Source organism: Tiliqua scincoides, chromosome 4, assembly GCF_035046505.1.
Source record: "Tiliqua scincoides isolate rTilSci1 chromosome 4, rTilSci1.hap2, whole genome shotgun sequence".
Lineage (NCBI taxonomy): Eukaryota > Metazoa > Chordata > Lepidosauria > Squamata > Scincidae > Tiliqua > Tiliqua scincoides.
In genome coordinates, this window is record NC_089824.1 from 79,889,029 (window position 1) to 79,901,606 (window position 12,578).

General features: G+C 44.3%; 1 protein-coding gene across 1 annotated transcript in view; it reads right to left on the bottom strand.

Annotated features, from left to right (window-relative positions):
* The window catches only part of BMP6 (bone morphogenetic protein 6), a 110,062-nt gene extending 101,069 nt beyond the window's left edge, over positions 1–8,993 (bottom strand). The window contains exon 1 of the mRNA XM_066623156.1: positions 7,740–8,993. Within this exon, the coding sequence (XP_066479253.1) occupies positions 7,740–8,382 (643 nt within the window). The 5' untranslated portion in view covers positions 8,383–8,993. The remainder of the gene's footprint in view (positions 1–7,739) is intronic.
* Between the last annotated feature and the right edge of the window lie 3,585 nt (positions 8,994–12,578).

Here is a 12,578-nt window from a genome sequence, read left to right on the forward strand (position 1 = left end):
TTAAGTTTAATTAAAGAACTTCTGGCTAGTTTAAAATTGGAAGGTAGATGAAATTATGCCAGAAACCAGGTTTGTTCTACAACAGAGACTGAGCTCAGAATCGACTCCCTCTACCTCTCTACTAGCAGAATTCCAGAATTCTGACTCTAAAATGTGATAGTTTGTGTTAACTAGGGATGCAGGATGGAGCAGCAGGGCATTGGAAGAACAAGTAAGTAGAGCCAGGAATTGCCATCTGTAGAATTACTTGCAGTATTGCTCCCAAAGTGCAGTGTACACCCAAAGCAGCTGCCCACATTCCTAACCAATCAGAAGCAAATTAAGATTAAGGAAAAATGCAAAGAAACTTTCCCATTTCTCCACCCACAGTGACAGCAGGAAGCCTGTAGGGCAAACTGCACATCCTGCTTTTCACCTACATTCACCCTTGCCAACAACATAGGGAATCAGGGTTCATCATTATGTGTGAACTGCAGAGACTAGTAAACCTCAAATTAAATGCAGTGTACATGTGGTTTCAGCAGTGCTATATAAACCCATTCTAAAATATGAACATCCCATATCCCTGTTGTTTTCAATTAAACCTTGTTGCCTAATAGGAAAAGGTGCCTTTGCTTCAATAGACATTATGTCACTCTTTCGCCCTCGAGTAAACAGAGCATCTAACCTCTTTATAAGTCATACCTCTAGGCAACCAAAAGCAACTGACAAGATAAGTATTTTTGCACGTGCACCTGCGCAAAACAATCTGCTAAAAATATCGGTTCTTATGGCTTAAGTCTTAAATGACATTTTTAAAAAACTGCAATCCTTGCCTCTCAAATAATTTATTGAAGAATCTCAAAATTAAGAGGAAAATGTTTACCTTTGAGAAAAAGACCATTTTTAATCCTGATTCCTGGAAAGTTTATGTCAAAGAAATCTTCTCTCAGTATGATATAGCATGTCTTAGCAATATTTGGATTAATTTTTACAGTTGCCCCAACTCTTCAGCATATTAATTTATTGTATACAGTATATTTCCAATCCTGTACCCTTTTCTGTGTAATCTGGTTGCAACTCCTGATTGTATTATATGCTAGATGGCAAAACCGGTTTTGTTACCGTGTAGTAGTAAGGTATGTGAAATGGTTCTATGTGCTATGGGCTAACATGCTATGAAATGTTTGCAAATATAAACCGATGCCAAGAAATAAGAATCCCCAAGGATTTGGTCATCAGTACTTGAAAATTTCAATGATGACAGAACTGCTCAGGACACAAATACCATGTCATAGCCAAGAATGACACAGAGTTGCAAGATTTAAAACATTTAACCAATCTGCTAGTTCAAGTAAAATTATAGATGGTCAAAGTGGGAAGCATCAGGGTGCCACTTAGGGTCAATTTCCTCCCACTCCAGTAGCATTTCAGTCCACATGCCATTACCCCATAGAAGTATCCATGTGTCACTGGTTTTGTAGACTTGTATTATAACTTTGATATTTACAAATGGAAGATATTTCCATCCATGCAAGAGGAAAACACATTTTCTCTGATGCTAAGCCTCATTTCATATTACTCCACAGAATCCCCCAACAATCAGGAGGAAATTTTTGGGAGCTGTGGAGGCTGCTGTGGTAAGGAGGAGACAGGGAAGTTTCCATGCAAGAATTTCTTTCTGCATGTGCTACAGTTGGGATATTATCCACTTAATGGCTGTTCTTATAAATACTTACATAGGTCTATGTATGAGGTTTGCACGCCAACAACAGTCCCATTATTTCTTTTAAAAGGGTAACTATTTGATCCATAGCACTATCTGCATTCCTATCACTATAGCATATGCTTATGAAGTAAGGACAACAGTGTAGGATTAAGATTAGGGAAATTGTGTTTCAAATCCCCACTCAGGCATAAAGTCCCAAACTGCACAATCCTATACATGATCTACTTAGAAGTAAGTCATATTATATTCAATGGGGCTTACTGCAAAGAAAATTGCATAGAACTTTGGGAAAAATCAGTCTTTAAACCTAAGAGCCCCACAAACTTGTAAGGATAAAACTGGGGAGGCTGAGAAAGGCCATGTGTGCCACCCAGAGCTCCTTAGAGGAAAGGTGGATAAAGAAAGAAAAGAACAATTTTTTTTTTTTGTAATTTAATCTTGAATAATCTTCAGAGATCAAATCTTAGAACCTTACTGTGACCCCTAGTGACGCTTACTCCCTGTTCCCAATCAAGAAAATCTGAAATGCCATTGGGGCATTATACAGGGGTGGGGCACACTAAAGGGGAAATTCAAAAGAAGGGCTGACAGTGGGACAGAGTAACTATACCTATGCTACTCAGCATGGAAAGGTTTAAAAAGCTATACCTGCCAAAATTCCCTCTTCTATACAACGGTTAAATGTATAGGTACTCTGTCCCACTATATATCTGGTAACCCTAACTAGTGAGCAAGTTTGAAAGAGAGCCTTCAGATTTCCCACCCAGCCATAGTCAAATACTACCCAAGGTACTTAGTAGTTGGTTGGGTCTTTGAAAGAGAAGTTTGAAAGAGAAGTTTGAAATTTTCCCTTATGATTTAATTAACTTTAACTTTATTGTTAGTTAACGACCTTCTTGAAACATGTCTTAACACAGTGTTTGTTCTCTTTCTCATACCTGCGCTGGCAACTGAGGATGTTTTGTTAATTGCTATACACATACCACTGAACCAGATTGGAAAGCGTGAGAAAAGTTCAGCAACTGATTTCAACAGCAGAATCAATAAAGAAACCATATCCTGCACAGCAACCAAGGTTCATTGCTTAGCCTAATAATCAACATCATTTATCAAAACTATTTAAAAAACACTATTATGAGCTCTCATATCAAAGCTGTCTCAGGATCTCACAAAATGCACAAATATATTGTACGAGCTGAAGTTTATTTTCAATCTTGTTCCTCTATAAAATAGCAGTTCCTTCCAATACCCTTCAAAATGCAATTATCTTAAACAATTATACACATTTAACCAGACTTGCTTAGTACACTTCCTACTTTTTGCACACATACTGTTACTGGATTCCAGCTATCAATCATTATTCTTTGCAGAGAAGACCAAGAATAATATTATACTGCATTTCATCCACACTGTATCATTCTTTAACTAAAGATAAGAATCACTATTGTACAACATACTTTCATCAAGATTGAACACATTCGCTATATTTCATAAACATGTAGGCTTGCCAGAGAACAGATAATAATCCCTGGTTCTGCACTGTTGTGCTCAATGTAAGGCCCATAAATTACACCTGGAGCATGAGAAGCAATTCTAGGAAAAGGAGGTACTTCCCCCCCCCCCAAAAAAAAACACATGACAGCCTCTACAAAGAGGGCAGAAAGCTAACCAGGAAAGACTGTGTACTCACTGCTGTTTTGCACCATTCTACATTGACTGACAGGGATTAGCAGGGGCTGCAAAATCTGTGCACTTCCAGATGGCACAAACCAGAAGCACAGCAAGAGCAAGCTCAGGCCTCAATATCAGAGCTGTCTGAAGTTTTTGACAGCACGTAGTCAAGTATCAAACCCCAATTAGGGCATTTTGAGACCACTACAACAAAATGTTCTATGTTGGGGTAGGCAATGTAAAGCCCATAAATTACATCAGGCTTACCAAAGCTTTCCCCCTTCATACATAAACCTCAGATGACCCCCTAAAGCTTATGAATGGCATCACTTGCAATATTTGCTTTTGCAACAGAAGTGCTAATTATTTGCACATCTAGGTGGTTAGGGTTCTTTTTTTGCACTTCTCTGCAATATACAAACCATCTCTAAGTATCCACAGTCTTTGGAAAAATCAATTACAGCTCTGGATTAGTAAACTATACTCCCACTTTGTGAGAAACACAACATCCATTTGAAGAAAAGGAAAATCAGTACAGTCAGTCTGTAAAGGCTTTGCTCCCCTGAAAACGGCTGCTCCCAGCCAATGAAAAAAACTTAATTAAATGTTTGCTTTTACACCTTATATCAACATATATACTAAAAAGAAACTCCAACAGATCCGCAGTAGCATCTATATTTGGGAAAGGGGTATAGGAGTGAGCAACTAGAGCACATCCACAGGGAAGACTGGCCCTGAACAACATGGCAGCTAATTGTACCAATTCATATTCACTAAACTTGCAATCCTACACAAACCTTCCTAGAAGGAAACTCCATTGAACACACTGGTGCTTGCCTCCGAGTACATATGCACAGAATTGCACCATGAATTTCTAGAACCTTTTAATGGTCCACATGTAAGTGAGAGATGGGAAGGTGCAAAGGAATTAGGAACATGATGGCACATGGACTGCACAGAAGAAAAGAAAGCAATGTGACAATTAAAGAAAGTTTATGAAAAGGGGGCTATAGTTCAGCATTAGACAATTTGTGTTGTGTGCAGAAGATTCAATATCTGGAATCTCTAGTTCAAAGAATTTCAGGTAGCAGTGCTGGAAAAGACCTAAGAAAGCAATTGTCAATCAGTGGATTGTACTATATTAGATAGACCAATGGCCTGACTCAGGAAAAAAAAAAAAACTTCTTCATGTGCTTGAACGGGTAGTAGCACTTGAAGAGCAACAAACTAAATGCTCCATTACCTCACGGCATTTATCCCAGCCAACAACCTTTATTTGCTTCAATCTTGGATTTGTTTACATGCTCAAGATATAAATGTGAGATAAGAGAGTGAGGAAAAGAACTCTCATTTAGTTATCCTGAACTGCCCACAGAAGCAATGTAAACAGTACCACGGTCAGTACCTCACATGTAGGGAACTGAAAACCATCAGCTCACATTCAAGCAGCGCTACAAAATGATGCCGAGGATCGAAGCAAGATTCACAGCTCTGAATCAACGATTGATCACTGCTTTCCCAAAATTAATTAAACAAACTGTGTGTTGTAATCAAAAAGTGATTTCATATAAAACTGCCAAGAACCAAGTCAGACTAACAGTGCTGACTCCAACTAATAGTAGGTCTTTTAAAGTCTCAAACTACATGTTACATTAAGCATGTGCTTGCAAGCATGTGTTTGTTTGCAACAAACATGGGGTTTGTTTTGTTTTTAGCTTTTTAATCATTGTAAATTGTTTTTAACTGTTTTTCATGTATTTTTAAATTGTTTGTTAGCCGCCTTGTGTGCCCGTTGGGCAAAAAGGCCAGGTACAAATTAATAAAATAATAATAATAAATAATAATAATAACATGCTTGTTTTTTCTTCTCTGAAAGGGAGCTTTTGGGAAGCCCTATCCAGACAGGGGTATAGGGTGAAAGGAGGGGGTATTAACTCTCTGCCCCCACCATCATTCTGATCTGGATTGGCCCCCTCACAGCTGTTATTTGCAGGGCCTCTGAGAGAAATTTTATCAAGGGGTACAAAGTTTCTTTTGGGCCCCTTCCCAAAGAGGAAGGGGCTGAAACAGAGTGGGGGGTGGCAATGGGGTGGGCAGAATGGGGGCAAAACAGGGGAAAAGTGGCAAAAGCCAGAATAGTCTTTGGAGCCAAGGCATACCAAAATTCCAATGCATAGCTCAGGTCTACCTGCCTGCCCTGTGTTGTCAGCATCCCACATGGGCAGTGAGTCTGGGTGAGATTGGAAAGTGGAAGATCCCAGGAATTTTCTGGGCCTCCTCCTTTGGCTCCTGGGCCCCCTTTCTGAACCTGGGCTCAAGTACAAATTACCCCCTTTAACCCCCTCTCCTAGGCCCTGCTTATTTGTCCTGGAAGGAAGTTCACAGTGGAACTAATGGGGAGCAAATGGCCACAGTAGAAAATTGCCCTGTGAGATCCTTTTAACTGAAGACTGGGATGATTAAGCTTAAGATCTTCTCCATGAATTCTACCAATGCTCCCCAATAATGCATTTCCAATGTATAGAGTTTAGGAATATTTCTAATAATTCAAAGTATCCCACACAAATTAAGTTTCTGAATATGTGCAAATTTGAGATGAGCCTCTTATAAAACATATGGCAGAGACAAAGGAAGCAATGGGAATTATACTTTTGAGAAGAGTATTACATTGATAATCAAGGTTGCAATCCTATACCCACTTATCTAGGAGTAAGCCCAATTAAACTCAATGGAACTTACTTCTGAGTAAAAGTATGCTCAAGCAGTGTCAAGAGTGGTTTAGCAACCACTCATATACACACACACAATTATATCTTTATTATTATTATTATTAACAGTATTTATATACCGCTTTTCAACTAAAAGTTCACAAAGCGGTTTACAGAGAAAAATCAAACAACTAGTGGCTCCCTGTCCCAAAAGGGCTCACAATCTAAAAAGATGCAAAAGAACACCAGCAGACAGTCACTAGAAAAGACACTGCTGAGGTGAAGTGGGCTAGTTACTCTCCCCCTGCTATAAAGAGGAGCACCCACTTGAAAGTGTGCCTCTTACCCAGTTAGCAGGGGTTATACCCGGTTAGCAGGGGTTAACCCTGCTTTATTGTCTTAAAGGGGTCTTAAAGGGGTTAACCCCCTTTATGGTCTTTCCCAGCACCTCAGAAGATAGGGTGCCTTTGAAAAAAGGGACAGCTCTTCCAACTGAAGAGTTGATGGTCATCCAATAGGATGGTCCTATCAAGTTTGTATGCACACTACATTCTTTCCTTTGGCTTGGCACCTGCCAGATGCTTAAAATGGCCTGCAAACCCTTGCTAAATGAATGCAGCTCAATGAAGAGTTTCTGATTGTTGTAAATCAGTCAATTTGCAGGCAGCATTCTGGATGAGTACAGTGTAACTGGAAAGGACCTGTGACATAACTGTGCTACATTGGGTCATGTAGCATGACATACCTATAACTATATGTATAGCTATAAGTTGCAACTTTCCAAGGGAGGGGGGAAGAGGACAACTGTAAAGAAAAAACCATAATCACATAATCTGTATAAGAACAGATGCTCCAAATGAAGGGAAAGCAAACAATACACTGTACTACCCAACACTTTTTACTTTTAAAACAGGTTTCCAACAATACTTATGTATGTACCTAACCTACACGTGTGCCATCTATACTCAGGTGCTAAAAGGGCTCCTCCAGCACAGCTCCACCCTGTTTGCTCCTCACACGCACTCACTTACTGCCCAATCCTATTCACACTTCCCTGAGAGTAAGCCCCATTGACTCTAACGGATTTACTTCTGAATAGACAGGCAAAGGATTGGGCTATCACTCAGGCTGAAGAAGCTCAACACCAACTGGAGAGGACCTTGATTGTCCTCAGGGCACCAGGATGAGGTCTCTTGTTATCTGGTGTGCTCCCTGGGTGGTGGGCCGCTGTGAGATACAGGAAGCTGGACTAGATGGGCCTATGGCCTGATCCAGTGGGGCTTTTCTTATGTTCTTATGACTTGTGACATAACGGTGCTATGTTGTGTCATATAGTGTAACATAGCTAAAAGTTGCTACTTTCCAAAGGGGGGGGGGAAGAGGACAACTGTAAAAAAAAAAAAAACCACAATCACCTCTGTAAGAACAGGTGGTCCAAATGACAGGAAAGCAACACTACCCAGCACTTTTTACTTTTAACCTATTTCTGCCCAGCCCACAAGTTTGATCCCTGTTGTGTATATGCAACGTTGGGCAGAAATGACTTGAAACAGGTTTCCAACAGCACCTGTGCGCGCGTGTATACCTACACGTGTGCCATCCACCCCCAGATGCTCAAAAGGGCTCCTCCCCCGCCTGCTCCTGGCACTCACCCAGGTTGACGAAGCTCATGACCATGTCGGCATCACTGAGGAAGGCGCTGTCCTGGGGGCTGGCTAAGGCAGGGGATCCCGGGTGGTGACTGAGGAGGGTCTTGCGCGGCAGCGGAGGGGCGGTGGGAGCAGCCTGGCTGCCCCCGCTGCGCTGCTCTGCCCCTCCTTCCTCCGCCTCCTCCTCGCTGGACAGGGCATTGTACAGATCCAGCATGAAGAGAGGCGCCGAGTTGAGCCTGCCCGGCGGGGGCGCCAAGGGCTGCCGCTGCTGGGGAAGCGGAGATGCTGCTGCGGGGTCCTCCTGGTGCTGCTGCTGCAGCCCGTGCACCGGCCGCGGGCGGTGAGGCAAGCCCAGCACGGACAAGATCTCCTTCTGCATCTCCCGCTTCTCGTGCGACTTGAGGCGCCGGTAGAGGAAGCCCGCAGGGGAGGAGGAGGGGGAGACTGGCGCCTGAGGCTGCTCCTTGCTGCTGCTGCTGCTGCTGCTGGCACTGTCGCCTGCAGCGCTGGTGCTGCCCGGGAGTAGCGCCCTCGCGGCGAGCAGGGGAGGCAAGGCAGGCGGCGGGGAGCACCGGCCACTACTACTACTGCTGCTGCTGCACACCAGCACCCACCACCAAAGCCAGCGCAGCCTCAGAGGCATCGCTCCCCGCCTCTCCTTCCCTACCTGCTGCTCACTCTCTTCGGCGGAGTTGGCTCTGCTCAATTCTCACCCCTACCCTCGGGGTGGGGGAATTAATTCATTGGTGGGGAAGGTGAGGGTGGGAAGCAGCCTCGCTCAGAGTCTTTGACCCCATTTCCCCCCCGCTCCCCACCCCACGGTGGTGCTGTGAGGGGGGCTGCGCTACAACGCCCTCAGGTGCAGCCTGCCCTCACCAAGAGGGCAGCCCCGCGCGCCAAGGGGGTCGAGGTCTGCCTGGCGCCTGCTTTCCTCCTACCCCGGGGTAGGGAGCGCGCCTCTGCTCCTCGCCCACCAGCCGCCAAGAGCCGCCTGGGCGTCCACCTCCTCCTCCCCCAAGACTCTCTCGGCAGGGAAGCCAGAAGACTCTCTCTGGCGCCAAAGCCAAAAGAAATGCCCCCCGCAGCAGCCAACTGCCCGGTCCTTCTCCCCCGCAGCAGGCTCGTCCTGGCAAAGGCTCCCTCGGTGGGTCCCTCTTCGAGGCTGCTGCGAACGAGGAGAGAGCCGTCCAGACCAATCCCAATTGCGCGCGCTCTGCCCTCGTCAGCACGCGCAGCCCGGAGCGGGGCAAGCCACTCATGCGAGCGCGGCTCCTCGCAGGTACCACAGCCCAGCTGGGAGAAGCGCCCGCCTCCTTCTCCGCCGAGGGGCGGCGGCGGCCACGCTTAAAGAGGCTCCCGGTCCCTGTCCGTCACTGCTGAAGCCTCTCCTCCCCAGAAGGGGGCGTCGCTTCCAGCAAGCTCCAGGGCTGCCTTCGGGCTTTGCTTCCCAGAAGAAGGCAGGCTCAGCTCAGGCAGACGGGAGGGACCAGGGTGCCTGGCTTGGGGCTTGCACCTGATTCGCTTGCAGGTGCTGGGAAGAAAAAAGTTTGGACTGAAGAATTCTTTGGAAACTTCCCAGCTTTCCAGCAATCCAAGTGGTGTCTGCTCTGGGCTGCACAGGGATGGGTTTGTTTCGTTGGAGGCAGCAAGTGAAAAAGATGAGGAAGATGCATCAGTTGGCCTCCAAGGAAGGCTCAAGGTGGGAATAAATAACTTTGGTCCCAATCCTACTAGCGCTGAGCTCCAGCGCCGGGTGCCATAAAGCACATTTATGGCATTCTCAAAGTAGGGAGCACTGGCGTAGGCCAGCACTGGGCCTAGCACCACATGGAGGATGCTGTGCTGCCACCTGGAGCAAGGAGAGAATGCCTTATCTTGCTCCAGGTGGGCAGAGGCCTCCACCACTGCATCCTTTACTTCATGTCAGGCTGAAAAACCCAACACAGAGCTTCTCAAGTCTGCATTGGCAAAACAGCTGGTGCAGACTTGAGAAGCCCCCTTATGGGACCTGGGACTTCCCTTGGGGAAAGTGGACAAAAGTCCCCTTCCCCCAAGGAGACCTTTGGCAGTTTCCCCACACCTGCAGGATACAGCAGTCACTATTTTGGCACTGTTGTTGAGGAAGCATGTATGCTATTAAACTGAAAGTAGTCAAGCTAACTACTTAACTGAGAGCTCAATCCTAACTCCTTATGTCAGTGCTTTCCAGTGCTTTCCCATGCCAATGGGACATGTGCTTTATCCTGCAGTTGGGTGTCACTCACGGAGGCCTTCTCAAAGTAAGGGAATGTTTGTTACCTTACCTCAGAGCTGCATTGCCCTTACTGTGCCCCAAGTTAGAATTGTGCCCCAAGTTTCACAGGCCTTTCTCAGAATTTTTTTTTTTTTTTACTTAAGGACCTTCACAATAGTTGCAGCATGTTAAATTGAATTGCCTGAGGTCCTTTGTCAGATTCTTTGACCTTAGCAATACTTAGTGCCTATGCATTAACTTGCATATAGTAGCAAGAGTCCTTTCAACCATCCCAGTAAAGAAAAATCTGTGGGTCTCAGTGACATATAACTAAGTTGGATCCACTTCTGCATTGGCAAAGAAACAGTCCTCAGCTCACAAGTAGTTGTAGTGCAGAGCATTTGGGAAGAGCTCTAGAATCTAGAAGACTAAGATGGAAGGCAGTATTGTCTCTATACTAGAAGAAAGAAGCCTCTCATATCTGGAACATATATTTTCTATTTAAAAGGAATGATACCATTTAAAAGTCCCATTTACTATCAGAGCTTGTTGGCAACCTTCAGTCCTGAAAGACTATGGTATCGCGCTCTGAATGGTGGTTCTGGAACAGCGTCTAGTGTGGCTGAAAAGGCCAATTCGGGAGTGACAATCCCTTCCACAGTGGGAGCAAGTGCAGTCTGTCCCTGGTCTGTCTCCCTGGCTATGGGCCTTCCTTCTTTGCCTCTTTGCCTCAGTCTGTTGGCCAAGTGTCTCTTCAAACTGGGAAAGGCCATGCTAGCATTTCCCCAAATGCAGTCACATCCCATGGTAGCATCATCTATTAAAAATAAAATATTGAAATGAATGGGGACCCACCTGAAATTGGTTCTGACCCACACTTTGAGAAACACTGATTTAAAGAATTTATATCCTGCCTTTCTCCCCATGAGGGCAATCAAGGCAACTTCCAGAATTAAAAATAAAACAAAAATGATTCGATTCTGTTCTTAATTCCAGAAGGAGGAAATTCCACTGTAAGGGTTCCACTACCAACAAGCCCCTGTTCTTCACCGCCATCCCCCTCACCAATGGCTGACAGGGCCCCCTCTGACCTCAGAAGATGAATCAGATTATATGGAAGAAGGTAAGAGATACCCAAATACCCTGATCCTGAGCCACGAAGAGTTTAAAAGTCAAAACTAGCACCTTGAATTTTGCAGCCAGTGTAGCTGCTGAAGCTGTAGCCTGACAGAGTCAAACCAATAAGGCCCCGCAACCACGTGGGTGGCTGCATTCTGCAGTTTCTAGACATTCTTCAAAGGCAGCCCCATGAAGAGTGTGTTGCAGTAATCTAATCTAGATGTCACTAGGGCATGGGATCACTATGGCCAAATTTGAAGGATTCAGATATGTTTGTTTGCTGACCACATGTAGTTGAATTCACACAAGTCAACTGCATGTGAGACATGTATACAGACTTACATTGTGCTGTGACCATCTTCTCTTAATAGATATGAGTCCTAAGGATCACAAGGACCTGTGTCCTCACTGATTGCCAGGCACATAGTGAGGAGAAACTTGTGCTCTGGCAATCTGATACAAGAAGTTTATATACTCACTCACATGTTTCCTCCTTGCTTCCACAACTTATTTTTGGAGGCCCTAATAACAAAAACAATGTATCTTATTTCACAAGTCATGAAGTTAACAGGAAGTATAATAAGCTGTGTTTAACTTCAACAGGAAGTCCATGAACTTAGGACAGGATATTTTTTGGATAAACTAAGTGGTTAATCTTTGTTCATTCCAAAAGATCCCTTAAGATAAGAGGCATACTTTCTCTTGCCTTACCAATAAGTCAAGTAAAGAAGACACAATAAGTTCTCCAGAGAATTTTACTTACCTTTAAAAATTTCATATTTATATACTGCTTTTTCGAAGAATTCAAAGCACTTTACATGTGCATAGTTTAACAATCCTGTAAGAATTGTTGCCCCCCGCTACATATGATGAAAAGGCATAGGTCAGGCTGAGTATCTTACCTAATGCAGCATGTTTATTGTTGAGATAAGAGTCTAGCTTAGCCACTATTTTTTTAAACTGTGTTATGTAAATCTTAGTTCTATACCATTTTCACCATTGCAGAAAACCATGTGTACTTTAGTTTACAAGCCTCAAGACTAGATTGTTAGTCCTTAGGCAAAAGGCAAGATGAAGGCTACAAATGAACTGCCTGTTTTGCTTTTTTCTCCCTGCCTTCTTTTGCTTTCCTAGCTTCTGCTGGGATCAGAGTCTGGATTCAGTACAAGAGGGATCAACAGGTAGGCTTAACATCCACAGTTCAGTTCTTCAATGATGCAACTGCCAAACAGGCATCCTAAGAGTAGCCAGATGTAGAACACTGCTATTTGATGAACAGAAGTAGTCATAAACTGCAAGTTACAGATAATTTAAAATTGTGACAAATGGAGTCCCATGGCAACAATGTCACAGAAGGAGACAGTATAGAAGAACAAAAGTGGTTTATTATCTCTCTTTTCCCTAAGAACATAAGAACAGCCCCACTGGATCAGGCCATAGGCCCATCTAGTCCAGCTTCCTGTATCTCACAGCGGCCCACCAAATGC